Genomic DNA, 23445 nt, shown 5'->3' with positions numbered 1-23445 from the left:
TTAGGGAGGGTTGATGTCCGTGGGCCCTGAAACAAATGAGGAAAGAATAAAACAGGATCTGGAGTTGGCCTTCCGACCCTCCCCTCAAACTTCCTTCTTGACAGAGATTAATGGGACCCATGTGATTCAAGCTCAGAGACTTTAGAGCAAAGCTTTGCAGGCCTCAGAGCACAAAAAAACTTCACAAAAGGCCAAGCAATTTAGATTTCTGAGTGAACTTTAGATATTTGAGTTCCATAATCAATAGGCTTCCTCTGTGATCTTAAAAAAAAAACACCAAAGATCGATCAATTGATTTTTTAAAAAATCCACCACACTAAACAAGTGGTTTAAAAACAATAAATAGAATGGAATTAATGCGCTTTGCTTGGCCTATAAAAACAAGGTATGCCACATGAATTGTCCCAAATTTCATTCTCTAAAGTTATTGAACTTGGTGCTCTGTACATTATATTTTGCCTAAAAATCTCTTGCACAGGAAACTCTTTTGTCTTATTTAGAATGATGGCAAAAGTGAAAAGCCGTAGAAGAACCTAAATACTTGAATAAGCGGGTTAAATGTGACAGGTTATGACAATAAAAACCCTAGAGAGTGCAAAGAGAAGGTTGCACAGCGCAAGGTAAGTTCTGATGAAGCGATGGGAAAGCTGATTAACATTCACACTTACAATGCTCTCTTTGTATTGTCATTATCTGAATGCGACAGGAATAATCACAATGATTAGGCTTTTTGGTTTCACAGGACATAGGCGATCCAAGTAAACTATTTTGTACAACTGCATTCAATGACCGATATTTTAGGTTTCAGATAGATTTAAGAAGCCAGAAGGGGAAGAGAACAATTCCCTTTTAAAAAAGAGGCTTACAAGAAGTGAAACTATGTGAGGCAGTTAAAAAGCGACTTCATGCAATTATTTGCAAAATTGCTTCCTCATGAACTAAAGTCTTTAAAAGACACTGACATCCAGTAGTTCTGCTGGTTGACAAAGAATCATGAGAAGGTTTGATAAGGTCAGAGGGAATCATGTTCAAGCCATAATAAGTAAAGAAAGAAGAAGGCGGGCAGGACTGAGCTGTTATGTCTTCGGGGAAGCAATGAGCAGGGACCTGAGGTCTGGGATTTCTTGTTTGTCCTGAGAAGACAAAATGGCAGGCTGAAAGCCCATTGGAAGGGGACTTTCTGATGCTCAGATCCAAGCACATGGAAGGGGGAGGGGGAGGAGCCAACAGTAGGCGTCTTCCTCAGCTGTCCTGAGCCTTGAAGACGAGGTAAAAAACCATCAGACTGCAATCAACAGCCAAAGCCTAGTTAGGACTTGTGACAGCTGGTGACCGGCCACCAATGATAGAGGAAAGATGGTAGGCGTAGAGTGTGTATAACAGACCCGATGGGACATGGGAGAAGCCACTGCAGCTACCAGCCTGTCTCCTCATCTGTAAACTGAACAAAAAAATCACTGAGGTGCTTTCAGTTCTACAACTTGATCCTGCACAAGGCATCTTGCTTCTTGCTCTAGGCATCTTATTTTTTTTTTCAACGTCTACCTCTTAAAATAATCTTCTGCTCTTTGTTAAGGGACATGGGTCATATGGCACATTTTAGCAACGCGATTGTTTAGAAAAGGTAGACTTGAGTGTTGAAGTTTGTGGGTAGAAGTGTGTCTACGACATGAATAAGTCAACCAATCTTATCTCCATCATTAGTGACAGCCGCCATATTTGCAGGCACTGAGTATTAGGAGGATATAACCAACTCTTTTCAGGGGTTGCAATCGCTTCATAGGACATTGTTGAGTAAGTATATTTGTAAGATTTTCCTGCTTCTGTTTTCTTTGTCTCTGTCTCTCTCCCACCCTTAACCCCAGCCTGGGAAGGATGTATGATAAAATGTAATGACAATATTTTGGTGATTTCCTTCACTTGTATTTTTTTCTTAGAGAAACAGACTATGAAGGAGTTTAAAACACTCATTCCACTCTGGCCAATACGTTTTTGATAAACAGATGAAGGGAAACACAGGCCAAACTTCTACTGAGAGAAAACAACAAAAAAGGAAGGATTGTTTGCTTTTCACTATATATCCCGCCCTGCCTTCTTAAGCATCAATGTCCATACATATTTGTCAAATTGAATAAAAAAGAAAATAAAGACACTACTAATCAATTCAGAAGAAAAGATGCTGCTAAAATAAAATAGTTGAAGATTTACGACCATAGAAGAAAAGATTTATTTTCATAGCACAATGGTGAGGACCAAGCAAAACATTAGATTGGCTCCTAAGTGTTAAATTCAGTTTCCAGAAAAGGAAAGCTAAAATATACCCTGCAGAATTATGGAAAACTTAGAAGGATCTTGAGTCCTAGATTTATTTTTTCTTTCTAGAAAGAAAGGCAGAAAGATGAGGTAGAAATTCTCATTTCACAGAGCTAGTGATTAATTTCTCACAGTATTCAAGAATGTATGTATTTTTTCAAGTATCTATTATAATTAAAGTAAATGAAAACGTTATTCCAAAAAGTTATGAGAACTAGTTTGAACTGTGTGGCAGACTGCTAAGCATTCTTCAGTACACATTTCCTTTTCTTAATAAGAAAGAAGCCCCTATTTTTTAGGTGGGCACAAGGCTATGAAGAATGAAGATAACAATTCCCAACTGTTCCTTGCAGTTAAATTTAGTCAAAATTTTCCTTGAAGCTAAAATTAGTCAAGACTTGACTGATAGGATGTAAGCAGAAGTCGTATGTGCAACTTCTGAGACAGGTCCTTAAATGAAAGAAGCACCATTCTCTGTTCCTTTTTCCTCAGTTTTGGTTGGAATAAAAAAGCAATGGCTGGACCTTTCACAGCCATCTTGAGTCATGTTATGCCTTGAGAACGGCAGGACACATAATGAAGTAATGAGAATGAACCTAGGTCCTTGTCTCCAGGGAATCCGAGTCCAGCTCTTTGCTGATGATTTCCAGAGTTTTGAAATATAAAGAGGTATAGAGCTCTATCCTGTTTAAGCCATTGTCTTTTTCTTTCTTCTTTCTTTCTTTCCTTCTTTCTTTCTATCTTTCTTTCTTTCTGTCACTTGTAGGTAAACCTAATCCTAACTAATACAGACTGACAAAGTTGTCTGCCAAAGCTAGTTCTATGAGAATAACTAGATAGATCATTGGTTTCTTCAAAGTGTTTTATAAACAAAACAAAACCTAACTGGAGAGGAAAGAAAAAGCATTCCCTAAATGGAAAAGGTTCACTGTTTTTAGTCACTCAAAGAAACAAGTACAACAACTTTGAGTGAAAGACTGACCTGTCCGAACACAAATTAAGTAGACTTTCAATTTTGGATCTTCCTTCTTTCCTTTCTATGTCCCTTTCTTTCTCTTCCCCTTTCCTCCATCCCTTTTCTCTTTCCTGCCTTATTTCTTTTCCTTCTTTTTTCTTAATTTAGCTCTCAAGTTTAAACCAGAGCATATTTTGGATTCTTTGGGCATCTTATATATTTTTTTAAGGTGTAGCATTTAACATGATTCTTGCCTTTTATATGCTTTCAAGTCCAAGGAAGATGATTCATTTTTCATCTGACCCTAAATTTTTCTAGAAATATTGATTCTTAAGAAAGCTTATCCACCTTCTAGAAATGGTTTTTCTCCTCTTAGCTCTCAATAAAGATATTAAGCTTAAGATTCTTTAGGATGATAAGAAGGATGCTACCCACAAATTTTGAAATTTTTGAGAATTTTGTTTTCTGGAAACATTTTTATTAATAGATACATTGTTCTAATAATTAAAATATACCTGCTCCCCTTCTTCATTGCACACTATGCAGTTATATGAGCAGTGATTTCTTTAGACATAACATCCTTAGGTGGTGGGTCCATTTATCATGAATATTTGAACAGGGTTCATGGACACTTTCACAAACCTATTCAGCAAAGGTTGCAGATGACTCTTAAATGGGAAGGAAACAAGAAAAATGGACGTTCAAGGTTTCTAAGTTTAAAAAGATCAATTATTTGTATTTTTTCCTACTTAATTCAGTTATCCCCTGAAAGGAGCTACTACCTTGAGCTAAAATGTCAAGTTAGAACATTTGAATTCCAATCAACTATAAAAGTTCTCCTAGTTACATACTAAAGTAACTCAGAAATGATAAGCCAGAATATTCACTCCATAGTGAATCCACATTTTGGGAGAGTATACATTTTTACATCAGGTCTGAAATGAAGATCTGTTTATTTTTGGCAAGATTCCCTTCTAATTTGCAAAGATTGAAAAAAGCAATTTTGGTTTTTATTTGCTTCTCATTTTAGCAGAGTCAAGATGGTTTTCCTCAGCTTGGCAACACACATTTGAGCTGGTTCCACTAAACACAAAATCGTCTCAATCCTGAGCGTCCCATTCATTGAGACAAACGGCAGCCTGGCTATATTTTGTTAGATCCAGCCTCCTGAAGCTGGCTACCTTCGTTATTTAGGTCTATGGGAAACAGCAGGGCTTATTTTTCTGAAGGGAAAAAAAAAGAAAGAAGTCAATATTTTGGTAGGGCAAGATGTCAAGTTATCTTCAAACAAGTCAAAAGCCTCTCAGTTTTTGAGTGGTATGAACCTGTTTTTGTTTCAGGGACACATACCCTCATGTTATATGGCAGGTGAAAGTCTTAATGTTTATTTATTTTTGAGAAAGAGAGAGAGAGAGAGAGAGACAAAATTCGAGCAGGGGAGGGGCAGGAGAGAGAGAGAGAGAGAGGGGGACACAGAATCCAAAGCAGGCTCCCGGCTCCAAGCTGTCAGCACAAAACCCGATGCAGGGCTCGAACTCATGACTGTGAGATAATGACCTGAGCCAAAGTCAGACACTTAACTGACAGAGCTGCCCAGGTGCCCCAGGCAGGTGAAAGTCTTAAGGTACCTGGGCATGTATTAGCTTAGAGCTTTTCCTAAGAAATGTTTGAGGTTTCCTTGATGGTAGACCATTCCACACCCCAAGATGTAGCCCGTCTCCTGGCAATGCTCCAACAGCCCATCAACCGGGCTGCATATAGCCCAGTTGAGCAGGGGAGCCATAGCTCCCTGCCCAGCTTTTGCAGTCATGAGCTATGACTGGAAGCTGAAGTTAATATAAGGTAAACTGCAAACTATCCCAGCTGTCTGTGGCTCCACACATTGCTAGCAGAAGATACTTCAGAAAGGATAAGTCATCCACACAGGATAGAAGACACAGCCTGGGGCAGTGCTCACCAAGATTTTACAGGACACAATACCAAGGTGTACATTGTATCCCCTTGTACATTCCAGTCAGCACTAGGGGCTAACGGGCAGTGGATGTCCCATCTTCACTTTTCCCAGGACCACTTCTGAGGAGGGCACTTGAACCTGGAGCTGCACCATCGTTCAGGATGCTGGGGTTCTGGCAGATGAGGGCAGGCTTGGACACACATTCATCTTCTCTCACTCTGACCAGGCACCCGCTGCACATGGAGAAGCCAAGCTTTGGCAAGACTGTAGACATCATGAACATGTGTGGGGCTTTCAAGCCCCACTACATAATGCACAGTGCTGGATGGCTTCCCCCAAACAGGAGGCAAAACCTGCAAGAACCCGACGCGCTCACTCCTCAGAAGCAGCGGCGGTGACACCGCTGTGTGGAAAGACCCGGATCAAGGGTGACTGTTGAGGGTCACCGCAAAGCTCAGCACTTCTTTTCATCCCTTTGTCACGGGAAGCAGAATCTCTAAGTAGCAGCCAGGACAGGAGAAGTAGGGAGAAGAAAAGTGAGAAGGAGAGGAGATTGATCTAACTTGTCTCTGATGAGAGGTCAAGTCTCCGGAACTTTAGAATTATCATTATGGATTGCTGGGATACCATATTAAGTAGTTGCCTATATTGGAAATCCATAGAAAAAATCACTAATGTAAGGATTTCTTCCTCAAATCAGTTAGACAAGATCTAGGACTCTCCCGTGCATCTTACCAGTATGTACACATTTACATGAAGATAAAACACAACAAAAGTTAGTATGGTGCCGTTTTGTGAAATGTTAACTATGTTTTGTTTGTGCACGTGTGAGAGGCTAATGCAATGACTGTTTAAAATACTCACATATTAATTTTATTCTTCTGTCTTACTGACTTTCTACATTTTTGATATTTTATTAGCTTTACCCATGGTAATAATATGTATTAGTCTTGAAATACAAAAGTTATTTTTTTAATTAGGAAATGCAACTTTCAGTCTTCACTATTTCTAATTGCTTTAACACGGCAATTTTTTCCAGCTGCTTTTTAGAAAACTTAGAAGAGTTTGATGTTTTCATGGGCTTTTCACAGCACTTGGCTGTATGGCGAGAGCTCCAGACAGGGTCCCACTTGTCCTGACACTACAATCGTAACTGCCTTTTTCAGTTGTGGAGAACTTCACAGGGTCCAGGATACTTTTTATATGTCATCTGATTCTCACCTCTTCATTGGGAGGTAGGGATTATAGTTCTACTTCCCAGATGAGGAAAGTTCCAGGGCAAAGATGTCCAACACTATCCAAGGCCACAGTGCTGGGTCCAAACCCTACCATTTGCCCTCCAAAGTTCCCACCCCCTCCCATGACTCTTGCCCCTCTGTGTACATGCAGGACTCAGGACAAGGCCACCAAATCCCCTATGCTTCGGATCCCTGAACTGTGAAGTGGCAGTTTGGATTTGACCATCTCCTAGGTCCCTGTGAGCTCCTCGTCATTTTGCATTCAGGTTTATTTAGCAGAATGAAAAATGATGGGATTAAATGTGTGTCACCTGACTGACGGAGCACAATCCAAAGGCTAGTGACTAAAATGGGCTTCTGGAATGCCCACAGTGGTTGGCATGAGATGGGAGCAACCAGGGCACTTTGTTGTATTAGTTCTGATTCTTAACAGAGTCTCATAAAAATATACGGACTCCAAACAAACAAACAAACAAACAAAAAAAAACAAGAGAAAAGGAACCTCTATACCCACATGAAAATTTGCATACGATTTTAAATAGTTTATAGACTGACTTGTTAGAGATGTATGGGCCAAGTTAACAACTTCCGGATTAAATAGTACACATGTACACAATTTTGTGGCCTATAGGGGGCCTCACCTTGGTTGCTATCCAAAGTGAGCAAAACTTATTTTGATATGGGAAATAGTCATTGAAAGATATGAAAGGAAAAAGCCATGATGTGTTTTCAAAACAGTTCTTCTTTCCCTGGAAAATGATGTTTCCCATATTACTTTCTTGGTTATTGGGATGGGGTAAGAAAAAGAAAAATTGATGTAGAGCAAATATAAATATGTTTTTTAGGAGCATTTATAGAGAATTCCATACCATTTTAATGCTCCTTTTGAATATCTTAAGAGCAATATTCCTGATTGCAGATTTATGGTTGTGATTTCTGTTCCACAACTCCACAAGCTGTATGTTTAGGTCTGACACCAATGTCAGAACCGGGATAAAGAATAGAAAATATGAACATCAGAGATACCCATATAACCTCCAAAGGGGAAAGGTATTCTACTAATCATACTCTTCTATACTCCCCACGATCTGTTCTTCTCAGAATACAGGAAGAACAAGATAATATGCATTAATCTGAGAATTTAGATTGATGTAATGGTGTTCTACATTTTGGAAAGTTGAGAACAAAGGAGGACCTCATGTTTTGTCCTATGGTGTTGAAAAAATGACCCATGGTCAGTCTGAAGGCCGGATCCACTGTTTGCACCCATTTATCAGCTGTCACAGCATCTAACTTCATATTGAGTAGCCCCCGGTAATGTCTGTTAATGCAAACTCCATCAGGCATAGGATAACTCAGGTCATGAGCAACACCGACTTAACACCTCAATACAAAAACCAGTATTTCTCTTAGAATTGACTGTAGAAGGTTTTCACCAAGTGTTTTTGTTTTGCATGCCTCACAGTAAATATTGTTAAAAAATGAAAGACCAATTTTTAAAATAATTTACAAGTATTCATATAAGAAGAAAATGACTTAAAAAAATACCCACCCAGTCACCTACAACTCATCTAGTGAACAATGCTAATAATACATAGGCTGTGACCCAAGAACTCCGGGATTCGTGGGGAAGTAGGGAGGCGTGGTCCGTCCTCTGGGAGGAAGTGAGACGTGCCAATGCAGAGAGGTGCTCTCAGTGGTGCTTTGCTTCCTAACTCAAGTTCAGCAGCCGTGTTTCAGAGTCAGTGTCATTACTTATTTCGACCTAAAACAGAAAATATGAATTGCTTTAAAGAACTTGACAGTTGAAAACTGAATTTCCTTTCTATTCATCCAGGCTTTTCAAAACGCAAAATAGATTCTGGGCGTGCCTCATGCGGTCCATGTATATGACTGTCGCAATAAGAAAACCAAAAACCCATGGGCTTCCTGCTCTTCAGGTCGGGGTGTGCAATCAGGTATAAAAATCAGAATATAGGACTGCTTTCCTGGGAGAGAAGTGCCAACCCATAGCAACTGAAGAATGATGTAAAGGTATGGCCTTCGGTTGTCTTGGGGTAAAGATGACAGGGCAATATTATGTCTCCAAACTGCTAGAAACGTCCCTAGCCTAATCTTCCTACAGTGTTCTGTTGGTTGACTGCTCAAGGATCATCCTCATCTGGCTTTCATACCACTGATCTATGTCCTTACATACATCCCGTCCTGTGATGATTAATTTTATGTGTCAGCTTGGGTGGGCCAAGGTAGCCAGATATTTGGTGTGGCTGTGAAGGTATTTTTTAGATGAGATTTACATTTACATCAATAAACTTTAAGTAAAGCAGATGAGTGGATGAGTCTTATTCAGTCCCTTAAAGGCCTCAAGAACAAAGACATTCTGCGTCTCCACTGCCTTTGGACTCAAGATTGCAACATCAACCCTTCCCTGGGTCTCCAGTCTGCAAGCTTTCCTTACGCTTGTTGGACTTGCCTGGCTCCATAATCACATGAGCCAATTAAGATCTCTCTCTCTCTCTGTCTCCATACACACACACACACACACACACACCCTATTGGTCCTCTTCCTTGGAATCTCTAGTCACTCTTGCTACCGATTCTAAGTCTATATTAGACAGTCAGCCTTTGGAAGGTGGCAGTTCTGCCTTATGCTTATTCCCAGAATATCAACCAATGCACTGTCTGCCACATAGTTGGCACTTCATAGTGCCAACTTCATTCATAGGGCACTTCATTCATATTTGTTGAATATTTTTGCTCTCACTGTTTCTCTCATGAAAAAAGTCTTAGCTGATCCAAATCCTATTCATCTTTAGGGTTCAGCTGACATTTCTTCTCCTCTGTGAAGACTTCTACTTCTGCTTCAGCCATACTGCTTTCTCACCCTGCTGACAGCAACTCTTACATTATCTGCTGTATCCCATGTGGAGCAAATGGCATTCAACTACACAATTAATTCGGCTCTGATTGTTTCACTCAGATATGTAAGTTTCTTCCCCCCCAACTAAATTATAAGCATCCTGCCAGTAGAAGCTGTGACTTTCTCTATGGCTCAGAATAGACTTTTTTGGTCATAATTTTAAATAACTGGAAAAAAGCTCCAACTTTCCAGCTTTGCTTTTTGGTAGTAACTCTTCTCCAGGGAAGTCCTGTTCCCTCTCACACATCGCAAGAGTTGGAGTCCTTTACTTATCTCCTCGCCTTCCTTTCACATTTTCTCTGCCTGTTTCTCTACATTCCGAAAACTATGTAGCCCACATATCTACCCCTTTCACCCCATTGTGATTTAATAAGGATTGGAACTGAAAGATAAAGGGATAAGATTATGATAGTGGAATTTTTATCATTTTATACTGTATCTTAGTTGGGAAGGGGTTTCAAGGTCCTGAAGTTTATTCATCCATCCAGTAGGCAAATTTCTTCTAGAATGAGGATAAGGCAATAGGGGAAGGAATTTTTGTTTGTTGGGGGTAGTACCGATGGGAGTTTGGGGGGAACTTCTGGGTATACCCATCACATTTATCTTTAGTGGTGAGACCGATCTAATTCTGTTATTCTTGAATTTTCTACACTTTTGGTCCAAGATCAAGCTTGACCTTGTGGCAAGATACTTCATACGTGGTGCTACGTCTTCTGATTGTGTCATATCTGGAGACACATAATGTCAAGTTGTCACTCTTTTAATGATGCTATGATTGATCAATGAGTTTGAGTAGAACAGTTTGAGTTTTGGGAACCTTAAGATCATATCTTTATTTTTTTCTTCAGATGTTAGTAGTTATCTGAGGGTACCTACCTTCCAGGCAGAATGAAATCAAGTAGCAGGGTAGTGATGTTATTTTAAAGTGTGTCTTCTGAGAGGCCTGTCATTGTATCTTTTTCTATTGGTTTTCTGTCTCTCTGTATCACTTCTGGGATGTGTGTGTGTGTGATATGCCTGTGCTCTCATCTGTGTATTCTACTTTCTTTCCTGTGTCTTGTTTCTTTCCAGAACTTGTCATTACATGGGATTATAAGTGTTTCTTGATATGAATATAAAGGAAAACAAAGTATGTTTTTAACATGAAATTTGGTGTATGTTCATTGCATTGAATTTAATTTTAATTTTTTTAATGTTTATTTGCTTTTGAAGGAGAGAGAGACAGAGCATGAGCAGGGGAGGGGCAGAGAGAGACAGGGAAGCACAGAATCTGAAGCAGGCTCCAGGCTCTAAGCTGTCAGCACAGAGCCCAACACGGGGCTTGAAGTCACAAACTGTGAGATCATAACCTGAGGCAAAGTCAGACGCTTATCCGACTGAGTCACCCAGGTACCCCACGTTGCATTTAATTTTAGTATCAGAGGATATTTTCTTTTGGAAACAGGCAAAATGAAGTTATTTTTACTTATGTTGATTAATTTGGGGGTGTGCTCCATGTCTCCATGGGTAAATCTATTTCCTTGCTGTTAATATCCATGGCAAGTACTGAGAAGATTCTTGAGAGTTCTGGCAAAGACAGGAATTGACAGTTTCTCTGGAGGGTAACGTTCCGATGTGAGTTTTTTCATTTTGGAAAAGCCTTCATGTGCTTCACAAGGCAGTGGAGAACCAGGTTCCACAAGGTTCTGGGGGCAGTGAGTGAGGTCACAGGTCAAATGAGAAGGTCTTGGCGATCCCTGTGAGACACAGGGGAGATGGCTGACCATCGGTCACGATCATGGCAGACCGTCTTTTGCGTTGCCTGGCTGCACTGTTGGTGGCATCGTTCCTTCCTAGGCAGTCGGTGCATGAACCGACTAGCATAGTGATGAGTCTGAACCCTAGAAGCACAGCCATTTTACTGCTCCATGGTCAAGTGGCTACACATTAGAGTGTGTTCTTACATCGCCCCTAAAATGAAATAGTCGTTTCCTATGATGGATCAAAAAGTTATTAATGCGAGTGACAAAGGAAAGGCGCCCCAAGGAGAGAAAAAGCAGCAAGCCCCTAAACACTGCTCCTTGGTGCTAAGTGACACAGGCATGTGGGGAAGCCCGGCTCTCCTCTCGGACAACTAAGAAGGCGCTGAGTGCCTGACATTTGTTGTGCTCTATGCTCTTGACCCTGCCCTGGAGAGTTGACACCCGCATAAGTGCCCACCACTTCCAGGGACTGAGGGAAGCCCTCAGGCACCAGGACTTCACATTCAGTCATGGGAAAAGCGAGCAGCCCCCAGTCTGAGCAGATTCCAGACATCTGGTTCTGCATGCCACAGGGGACAGCCAGCATAGAGAGAGAAATATGGACATGTGAGGGCCAGTCAAGGACAAAGGAAAATGAGATAAAGACAGAGAGTTACCATTTTATTAGTCTTTAGGTACTTGGCCAAGAAATAGAGGCGTGATGGAGTAAATGCAGGTTGTAGACTCTGGGTTCCTCCAGCTTCAGTTTACCAATACATCGCTGGTGGCTACTGGTTTTTAAACCAAGGTTTGAAAGCAAATCATTCTTACCTCTGCCTGCCACACACACACACACACACACACACACACACACACGTGTTTTGTCTTCTTAGATGGTTCTTAATCTAGGGGTTGCAAATGCAGAATGGTCTGGCTCCAACTTACCGGGATGCTGATAGAAGCAGCTCTTCTTAGGGAAGAGCAGTGGAGGGCCACCCCCATCTGTCCGGCAGCCGGTCATCAGAGGTCGTTTTCCTCTGGGCCTGGGCCATTAGAGGCAGAGACCAGGCAGTGAAGGTACAGGTGGGCGCTGACCGCAGAGCCCGCCTGAAATGGGAATTAGCTCGTCTGTCTTCTCATACTGAGTTGCAACAGTCGACACTCGATCAGCAGTGGCCACGTAGCATGTGACATTTTTTGTGAAGAAAAATTAGCCTCCAGCCAAGGCAATCAGGCAAGTCAAGATACCAGAGAAAAGTCAAGTTCTCATTTGGAAACCTTAGGGAAAGACTGGCTGAACACGGGGGAAGAAGCTTTTTCATCAAGTCTTTCTTAATGGCAGTCTCGGGGCATCTTCCTCATGGGAATTTCTAACGTCATCAGATCTCTATCTCTGTTGTGGAACTCAGTTCTGAAATTCCACTGCTGTCTTTCTTTGACAAACTGCCTTGGTCTAATTATTTCTATCTGAAGAATTACTGCTACATAGAACTTAATTTTCCCACTACCCAGTCGCTAACCATTTTGATTTCAACACACTTTAATTTAGTTGCTCACTAGGATGTTCCCTGAAATTCCATATCTCTTTCATAGCTGCCTGGGTTTTTGCCAAGCGATTTTTCTTCCTGAGAGGTAAATCTGCTTTTATTAGCCCTCTCCCCTTGGCGTTAACTGTAGCCCCGACGTAAGCTGCTCTGTAGGTGTCCCCTTCAAAGCCACCACTGACCACATGGCTCTCTGCTCCAATGACAAGAGCTTTTTTCTCCTTGTTAAAGGTGGTGGCAGTGATGGAGGAGGTCCTGGCAGAGACCTAGGCTATACTTAGGTTGAGAGCTATAGCTCCCTCACTGATGGCCGTGGCAAGATCACGGACCCCAACACGGGCTACCCCTGACCTGTGTGTCACATATTCCCAAGGCAGATCCAGACAACAACCACTGAAAGCATCTCTATAGCTTTCAAATTTTTAAATATTTGATTTTTTTGTGGTATTTCACTGGCGCAAGGTTGGCAGACCCTGTCCTGCTCCCTGGCGGGGACAGGGGGAAGGGGGAAATATGCCAGGGAGCTCCTACTTATTCTACACATCTTGCCAGACTAGAGGCAAGATCAATAGGGTCTTCCCCACTGATTCGTCAAGCTCCTTCCCTTGGCTGTGGTTTCACTGGATAGTAGGAACAGACAGTGAGAATTTCATTCATCTATATAGCTTTTTAAAAAAATTCCAGTATAATGAACATACAGTGTTATATTAGCTTCTGGTACACAATGTGGTGATTCAACAATTCCATACATTTCTAGTGCTCATCATAAGTGTGCTCTTATTCCCCTTCACCTATGTCACCCATCCGTCCACCAACCTCCCCTCTGGTAGCCATCAGTTTGTTCTCTGTATTTGAGCAGGGTTTTTTTTTTTTTTTTGTCTTTTTTTCTTTGTTCATTTGTTTCTTAAATTACACGTATGAGTGACATCATATGGTATTTGTCTTTCTTTGTCTGACTTATTTCACTTAGCATTATACCCTCTAGGTCCATCCACGTTGTTGCAAATGGCACGATCCCATTCTTTTTTATGGCTGGCATCTCTGTAGCTTTAGGTGTAAGGAGTGATACTGTTTAGATGGCGGAGCAATGGCTGTGGAGGATCTGGGGGCATCCCCACCGGGAGTTATCAAGATTCCTGCTCTACTTAAACATCTGCTTCCTCATAGGCTTGCTCAGTTTAGGTGACAACTATGGCAAACAGAAGATTGGGCAGTCTTGAATTTCAACTTCATCCGCTGTAGAATGGCCAAGCAAATTAGCCTCCATACATGGAACAGTCATTCTCTTCTTCTGCTTTTGGTTAACTCCTCATTTTCTTTCCTAAGTCAGCTCGGGTATTATCTCTTGGTTGATCTCCCTGCAAGTGGGAAGTAAGCATTCTTGCTTCTGCAAAAAAATTCATCTGGGGACACTGTTTTGCATCTCCTTATTTCTATGTAGGTCTCCTCTCCTAGATCATTGGCTGCCGGAGGTCAATGCTCAAGTGTTGCTAGTCTTTCCATTTCTGGTGTCTACCACAGGGACTGTGGACACATATTGTAATAAATAGTTGTAAATAAAACTAATTTACTTAATCAGGCCTTCTTGATAGCTTGGTATCATTCTTTTGAAAGGAGACAAAGCACGGAAGACTGACTCCATATGTAAAATAACTTCCCCTATCACATTATCCCCAACACACACGTTCACACACAATTTGACTGTGGGCACAGGAAAAGTACATTTTATGATGATGAGCAATGACACAATCAAACATGAGAATGAAGGCTTCCTGTACAAACAGACAGTGTTACCTGTGAATGGGCTGTCTGCTTGTAACTACCCTTCTAGAGTTGAAAGCCACCCTTCTACATCCCTGTACCTGTGAATATGCTCAGGAATCTCCTGATTCCCTTAATGAAGTCCCCTAATGAAGTGGCTTCCTCATAACACCTGGCTTAGTACTCCATGGAGACTAAAGAGCCTTAACAAAAGTTAAAAACCAGCATTCTCTCCCCTCTCTGGCAACTTATACAGAAGACTGGATTTTTCTCCAACCTGTTGCTGGGTGGTGATATGGCATCACCGAGCCGGCCACAACAAAGTCCAACATAATGGCCTTGTTAAAAGAAATCAAGCAGGCGGACTAATGCTAACTGGATAAACTGCAATATTTACATACAGTGGGGAGCACACATACTGACCTCTTAAATTGTTCATGCACAGTGATTTTAATTCAGGTGTAGTTTGATCTTTCAGATTCTTGCTCCCTTCATGGTTGCAAGGCTTTCCATATTCATCTAACAGTAATATGCATAATCTGTCAAAGCAGAAACTTGTTCTATTGCTTTCTGTAGCCTGTAGTTTATGCTACATTCAGCTAAAAAGGTGTGAGAGTTCATCAGTGAACAGGGTAGTTGAGAAAACCCTTTGAGGAGGCAGCAGAGTTGATCAAAGCTTTTCAGGTCATCTCACAGGTACATTTTATGTGTTCTTGATTCACAGAAACGGGAGAGACTTCAGGGAGCATAGATGGCAGTCACTTGCCTTTGGGCCAGGCCAGAGAACACTGTGAAGTACACGGATGCACATGCCATTCAAGAAAGGAGATTCCATTACCAACATCAATCAATTGTAATTGTAATAACCTTCCTTAATAGAAAGATCTTTCTTACATCTGACCAACATTTTTCATAGTGCAATTTCTCTGCTGAGTTATTTTTTTCATAGTGGAGATGAAATAAATCATTCATCACCTTCTTTATTACATATCAAATGTATATTACACTCTCCTAGCCCCTGCTAGGCATTGTTTCCATTCTCCTCTCACTTCCAATGCAGTGATCATCTCCATTATTGTCACAATCCCTGCCAAGTTCCCCAGATCTACAAATATCAACTTTTGGAGCACATCATTTACCAGCGTTCGGTAGCATGAGTAATGAGGTGGTGACTGCTTCGTCCCAGAGTGTTATATAGGGTGAATGATTTTCCAAATTGGATTTGCTTTAAGAAACCAACATTTATTTAAACATCCATCATGTGACAAGCACAGTGCTGATTTGTGTGGCTTGTGAGCTATGTTTCCTTTAGATCATTCTGCCAGAATAAAATTAATTCAACCTGGAGAGGTGGAGGGGCCGGTGCAGGCTTTGCAGGGCTGGGGGCGGGGGATTGCAGATATGAAACCACTGTGGCAAAGCAGAGGAAGGCGTTCATGTGTGTTTCTTATCATGTCTTTGGCTTTGGTCTCCAGTGGCTGTTGTACATAATTTCCTTTATCACCATGGAACTGAAGAACATTGGGCTGAAAGAATAGAAGGTCATCTGACCAAGTCCACAATATCAGGCATGGTGATTGCTTATCATTCAGAAATGATCCCGGCTCCACCCCTTACTACTAGTGGGATTTGGGGGAATTTGTCTAACCTCTGTGTACCTCCGTTTCCCTTTTTATGAAGTGGGACTATTCATGAGTACCTTACAGTATTTCCATGAGGATAAAGTGAGACAATGCCAAGTGCTTGGTACATGATAGCTATTATTTTATACAGCTGTCTACTTGCTACTTAGAGTTTTCTAGGAATGGAGTCACTGTATCTATTTTCTTGCTTTCCACGATTTTATCAGTCAGGTGACCATGATACCTTCCTTATACTCAACTGAAACCTGTCCCGTTTAAGGTGCTTTTTGTTGTAGTTGTTGACTTCCTTCCGTGTCCTTTAGGGAGAGTTAGTCAAATATTTGAGTACTAGGCACAATCATAGGTAACTTTACATATACTATACATACCTTACCCCATTTTGAGTACTAGCCACATTTGAGTACTAGGCACACTTAAGTACTAGGTACAAGCTATACATATACTATACCTACCTTATCCCATTGAATCCATCTTCCCTCCTCTGCCTCTGAAACCATATCACAGGTGGGAGAACCAAGTCTCAGAGGTGTCAAGGAAGGCCCCTGAGAGCACACACACAGAGCCTGGATTCTAACCCAATCTTTCTCCCCTTTTCTCTGTTATGTGGCCCCCAAATACGTATCTAGTTTCTCTTCTGTAGACTACATTATCCTTTTTATTTCCAATTTAGCTATCAACCCTCTGATAAGAAAAGCTGAATAAAAATCCCATTTTGGAAACATAAACCACGTTACCTATTTCAAATTCTTTTTGGGATGAATAACAACAATGATGATGTTGGGTTACGTGTAAAAGGTGTGTTTTAAATATGAGTGGAAAATTAAACCAATGATTAGTAGTAGCAGGTCCAAATTATTTCAGATTTGGTTAGTTTTGACCAAGTTAGAACGATTAATATTTTCCATCTCATCACACCTTTACTTACAGGTTAACAGGCTTTAACTCAACATGATCCTGGTAGTAGGAGCGTGCATCAAGTCCACCTATGAAATCAACTGCAAATACAACACAGCCCGATGTGAATAAATGTGTAAATGAAAACACACAGAATACTAGGTGTTTAAAGTAGAACACATAAAAATAATATTAACAAAAAAAATCTGTCTACCACAAATGGAAAAATATGTGTTCGATATAAAAGACTGCTAAAAACAAGATCAATGGTCAAAAAATAGGGAAATTTTAAGAAACACATAAAGAGCTTGGGATCTTAAGGATTGGAAAATCAAAGTTGTTATTGACTTTCGTGAAAAATGAAGTAACATTAAATAACATTAGATTTTAAATAATGTGTTTGTCCTTAGGCATACGGATATGCCCTTTCCCCCTATATATCAAAAGATATACGTCTCGTCTTGTTGCCAGAATCCAATTTTTTTCTTAAGAATATTTATCGCATCATTAGAAAGACCTTTGAGAAGTTGCATAATCTATGCCCATGCCTTTTGTCCTCAAGCCATCTTTGACAAATGGACATCTGCTTTTTGCAAAGGTTTCATCTCTTCTGTGGTAGCATGGTGCTTGTCTCACCGTCTGTGCAGAATCACTGTTCTTGGTGACATTCATTCTAATTTCTGTTTTGATGACAGTTTCCGTCTTTCTTTTCTAATCCTAATGTCCATGCCTAATCTTCTTCTCCCCCCTTTTTTGGTAGTCTATTAAAAATTTTAATTACTTTACCTCCAGCTTTGGTTATATTATGGCACTATAACATTAACAGGTACACAGTCATATAGGAACTCTGAACTCTTGGCAAGTGTGTGTGTGTGTGTAGGTACACAGTATGAAAATATTATATCGTACCTTCAGCTCAAGACAGACATTTCAGTAACCTGTGATTTCAAGATGGATGACTTAGCTTAGAAGTTCTAGTGAAGACTTGACCTACTCTAGCTGTAGCCTCTCTTGTCAATTTCTGACTTGCTGTATCCTTTTTCCCCCCATTGAAGAAGCTGAGGTAAGGCTGGGTCAATCAAAGCTTCACCAGATCACTGTGTAGACATGAACTTTGGGGTCCTGTGGGGGTACACAACAACCAGGTGGCAAGGGCCATTGTAATTACCATTACTCCAAGATAATCCCCACAGAGACTAGAGGAGCCTGAGGCCCATCCTTTTCCTACCAGGTCATATAAGTTGCCTGGACACCATGTTAGGGAGAGAAACAGTGAAGGAGTCCGTCTGAGACACTGGAAAGATTTTCCCAGAAAGTGTAGGCAGTGACTAGGGACCATTTAAATGGTCAGATTGGACTACGTTTTTATCAGGTTAGATATTTAATCAAACATCCACTCCCTCATCTTGCTGACCAATGGGTGGGAAATTAGAAGGAAAATCACCCTGATTAAAAGTTGAATGAAGATATGATTTATAAGGCACTTTTCAAATTTAAAGAGGGTGTTAAAAATAAAATTACAAATATATACATTTGTGAATAAAAGGATTCAATTGAAAAATTATATACAAAATAAACTTTTTTTATAAAAATAAAGAGCATATATCTGTATACTTTAAAGCAAAATAAAAAGAAAACTTTTTTATATTGATCATTTGAACATTAAAATGTAATATTCACAGAATCATTATTTTTGGTATAAATTCAGGAACTGCTGTGAATCTGCTCCTTAGCCATCTCTGTCTCTAATAGACCAGATCACCAGAATATACATATAATATATATTTTTTCAATCTGGTTTTATTATTTTCATAAATTTATATACAGTCTTATTCAGAATTTTTTTTATTGTTAGTAAAGTTGAAATTGTTGATACTTTAATTGATTCTGTAAATCATAGTATTTTTAACTACGGAAATAGTCTCCATATAAGGTGCCGGTAATCTCCAAGCAAGTTTGCCAAAGAGTGGATATGTGTAATGTTATTTACAGAACTTTCCCAGGTACTGTTATTTTACCTCCATTTAGTGTATCTTTGCCAAACATCTTATAAGACAATAAAATATAAATTGTATCTATTTATGATTTTTTTAAATCACATATAAATGCTGCACAATTTTTAGGCCCTCTCACAAATCAGCTTCTTTTCATTCTGGTGCAGAATATAAATTTCCTCAATTAAAAATAGGAGCTCTGTCAAAAGAGTCTTTTCTCAAGTCTAGATATTTCAAGAGGAAATTCTAAAATTGAAAAATTAAATCTTGCATAACATTTGAGCTCTCATTATTTAATTTGCCCAGTTCTCTTCCTTTCGTGAGCATAAATTTCAATGTTCTCCTTTTTATAAGCGCTCAATTACTGCCATTTACTAAAAGCTTCAAAGGATGACTTTTGTGGTGCTTCATTTGTTGAATGATTCAATTTAAAATTTCCGACTGATCTTGAATGAAGTGCAACTAAAATGTAGAAGACCCATTTATAAAAATGCTCACAACTAATATAGGAAAATTAGATTGATTTACAAAATACTTCTTTAAAGGATGAAATGTTCCTAACTCTGAAGGATAAAGAGAAGCAAAGGCAGAAAATGTATTCTGTCATTCTGAAGGTTTTTTTTGTTTGTCTTCAACATCAACCTCATTAGCAAAATGTTTTCAGGTAAATGCAAATCAAAATCACAAGGAGATACTATGTTATACCCACAAAGATGGCTAGAATAAAAACATCAGATAATAACAAATGTTGGTGATGGTGTAGAGAAATCAGAACCCTCATACACCACCGGTCAGAATGTAAAATGGTGCTGTCACTTTGCAAAACAGTCAGTTCCTAAAATGTTTAAGCAGAGTTACCATATGACCCAGTAACTCTACTCCTAGGTACATACCCAAGAGAAATGAAAATATATGTCCACACAAAAGTGTGTACACAAATATTTACAACAGTATGATTCATAATATCCAAATGGTGAAAAAATATTCTAGCTTATCTACCCTAAGGTGTGTATGTATACAAATATCATATATATCTTATATATTCTACATACATCTCTGTATACATAGAAAATTTGAAAACTAGAGTTTCTCTTTTCATTGGTATGCGTCATTGGGAGGCAATTACAAATTACCTGTGAGCCTGAATTCCAAATATGTTTCTGCTTCACACATTTCTTAATTTAATATGAATACTACGCTTTAAAAAACCCACAATATTGTGCTCCACCATTTGTATGATTATCTCAAAACGAATAATTTTATCCTTAATATTTACTTAACTGAATTACTGTACCATTGAAAGCAACAGCCTACATGTTAGCTTGGACAGAATGAATATTTAAAAACCTTACTTCAATTCTATGTGAAAGGGCGGGCCGACGCCGGCCAACTCCATCTTGTTCTGTGTCCTTCACCTTGACCACACCTCCTCCCCTTGAGTAACCCCCCCCTCACCTGCCTAACAGGACTTGGACCCTTCCCCAGGACCCTTCCCCAGCCAATCGGCTGAGGCCATAGCCATTACCTCACCAACTGCCCCTAGGCCCCAATAAAACCTTTGTCCTTTTGAAACTCACTCTCTCTCCCTGGTATCTCACCGCTGCGTCGGTGCAGGTAGGGGATTGAGCTCGAGCTAGCTCGAATAAAGGCTCTTTGCTTTTGCATCGGACTCGGCTCCCTAGTGGTCTTTGGGGATCATGAATTCTGGGCATAACACTACGAATTTGATTAAAAAAAATAAAATGCTATTCGAAAGCAAATTAATTGGTTTTCCGCTGACAGCATCTGAGGAACTGATAACATGTTGGCATTTTGGCTCCTTGGGAGTTGTTTCTTCCACTGCTGGAGACAGCCCATCACCATAACTTCTGGGTGCCCCGTGCCGACCCTCTGTAGCAGCTATGGGCTGGTGCACTGAGCTGCTGGCAGCCTCCAGTCCTTGCTCACCTCCACCGGCACTGAAAGGAATTAGCCGTATCTGCTACTCCTGCCCAAGCACCTATCTTTTTAATCATTGATGGATCTGCACGCTGTCCTTGGACGAAAGGTCCTAGTTACACGGAATCTGTAAAGATTTGGGGAGAAGACAGGGCGGTGGTGGTGGTGGTTTTCTTACACACTTAACCATATATGAAAAGAATTCGACTCATCGCCCTTGTGTCTCACACATCTCGAGGATTCTTTTTTTTTTTTTTAATTTTTTTTTTTTAACGTTTTATTTATTTTTGAGACAGGGAGAGACAGAGCATGAACAGGGGAGGGTCAGAGAGAGGGAGACACAGAATCCGAAACAGGCTCCAGGCTCCGAGCTGTCAGCACAGAGCCCGACGCGGGGCTCGAACTCACGGACCGTGAGATCATGACCTGAGCCGAAGTCGGCCGCTTAACCACTGAGCCGCCCAGGAGCCCCCATCTTGAGGATTCTTAATGGCAGACGCTTGAGGTGCTATCAGTTCACCCATCCCAGATTATCCTAATACAGTTGCTAATGACAATATTTCACTTGAAAAGCAAAAAAATCTAGGACAAAGCCTAAGCCAGATAGGATGCCAGGGCAACCTATGTAAACAGGGGCTGTTTCAACCAGATCAGGACACATGGTCATCCCAGTGGACCCTTTCTCTGCATATCAGAATTCTAGTGTGAGGTAAAATTTTCAAATCTCTAAACTTAAATATTACATATTGGTAAAATTCAAATTATCAAGCTTCCAAACGAGACAAGAGTACAAGAAAATGTAAGGAACAATCACTGAAAAGTAGGTATGTAAGAAATTAAAACCATCAAGAATCCTTTATGGATAAAATGCAGCAATATGGGTTTTGGGCAACAGAAGCCTACAAGTCCATGAGATGATGATGTTCCTATATAAAAAATTAGTTTTTGATGGATATACCAACACTTGCCATCGGCCAGAGTGGGAAGATAGTTCAAGTGAAGGAGTAAATTGGAGCATAAATTGAAGGTGAGTTTATAGATTCTTTTTTTTTTTTTTAATTTTTCATGCTTATTTATTTTGAGGGGGGGCGGTGCAGAGAGAGGAAGACACAGAATCCCAACCAGGCTCCAGGCTCTGAGAGGTCAGCACAGAGCCTGATGCCGGGCTCGAAATCACGGATCTTGAGATCACAACCTGAGCCAAAGTTGGATACTTAACCAACTGAGCCACTCAAGTGCCCAAGTTTATAGATTCTTAAAGCTTATTTTTTTCCCCTGATGATGTCAAATGCTTTTTAAAAATGAAGAAAAATTTTTTAAAAGATAACCTAACTAAAGACTTAAAAACAATTCAGTAGGAAAGACCTTGGGCTTTTAAGTTCTCAGTAAGGGAGTCATATTATATGATTAATAAAGTAAAGCAACTATGTATTTTAAAATTCACTCTAAGGAGAGAGATGTGAGAAGATGCTTAATGAAGGAATTTCTCCAGGAGAAATAAGATGAATTTCAACAAAACATGAGAAGGAACAAAAAAGGCATAGATAGACTTTCAGAGGTATGAAGAAAAGAGGATTCAAAAGGAAGCATCCATGAAATCTGGAGTTATTCCAGTGAGAACACCACTTGGGGGTCTTTGGCAGAAGAGTGGCCAGGGAAGAGTTGGGAGAGACAGAAGGAAGCACGGGGAGACAAGGGGTGGGTGTTGGGGGAACAGCTTGCTGGGTGACCTCAAGGACAATTAAGTTGAATTCTCTATACTCTGTATAATTAAAGTCTCGAAGTGTAGAACAAAAAATCAGCACAATTAAGAGTTGGCAGCAGCTGTCCAGAAAAGTCAGCTATGCAGAGGGCTGCTTCCTTCACCCGTTCTGGGAAACCGAGGTGTTACTATAAAAGATCCCACAGGGAGAGCCTGCAGCCAGAAAACCCCATTGTTTGCAGCCCTTTGAAATGTATTTCTAGTGCTAACTTCCATCAGCACAGCCAAGTAACTTCTTGGAAGAAATTGTTACTTGTAACCGAATATCTTTGCGGTTACTTTAGCCATGCCACATCCCTGATGAGGATTCTCCCTGACCTGAAAGAATTACAAAGTTACTGTAGATTTCAAGCAACATCTTACTGTACGACTAGAGTTGCTTTCCACTTGGAACAGGTACACAACCAATTGCAAGTTTTCTATTTGACTATAGGAAAATTTTTGTCATAAATGAACGTTCCAATAGGTAACTCAGTGCTCCTGACTCGGACATTGCAAACCTGATTAAGTTGATACACCTGAAGCAGCACATTTGTATAAATATACACCTCAGGCAACGCCATTTCCAGTGAGAGCTCAGGCTATCATTTAATGTCCCAGGTGGGGCACCAAGTGGGGCGCCTGGGTGGCTCAGTCAGTTAAGCGTCTGACTTCGGCTCAGGTCATGATCCCACCGTTGGTGGGTTCGAGTCCCGCGTCGGGCTCTGTGCTGACAGCTCAGAGCCTGGAGCCTGCTTTGCGTTCTGTGTCTCTCTCTCTGTCCCTCCTCCACTCAAGCTCTCTGTCACTCTCTCAAAAGAAATAAATA

General features: G+C 40.5%; 1 protein-coding gene across 1 annotated transcript in view; it reads right to left on the bottom strand.

Moving 5' to 3' along the window:
* Positions 1 to 5846: 5846 nt before the first annotated feature.
* Positions 5847 to 23445, bottom strand: part of NKAIN3 (sodium/potassium transporting ATPase interacting 3) — a 606086-nt gene continuing 588487 nt past the window's right edge. Inside the window, exons 6-8 of the mRNA XM_019421258.2 lie at positions 16975 to 17044; positions 12047 to 12208; positions 5847 to 8225 (exon numbers count right to left, since the gene is read on the bottom strand). Of these exons, the coding sequence (XP_019276803.2) occupies positions 12073 to 12208; positions 16975 to 17044 (206 nt within the window). The 3' untranslated portion in view covers positions 5847 to 8225; positions 12047 to 12072. The remainder of the gene's footprint in view (positions 8226 to 12046; positions 12209 to 16974; positions 17045 to 23445) is intronic.

This window comes from Panthera pardus, unplaced genomic scaffold (genome assembly GCF_024362965.1).
Source record: "Panthera pardus isolate Hobbes unplaced genomic scaffold, ASM2436296v1 HiC_scaffold_7, whole genome shotgun sequence".
Taxonomy (NCBI): domain Eukaryota; kingdom Metazoa; phylum Chordata; class Mammalia; order Carnivora; family Felidae; genus Panthera; species Panthera pardus.
The sequence above is the reverse complement of the archived record's forward strand: the minus strand, read 5'-3'. Positions and strand labels throughout refer to the sequence as shown.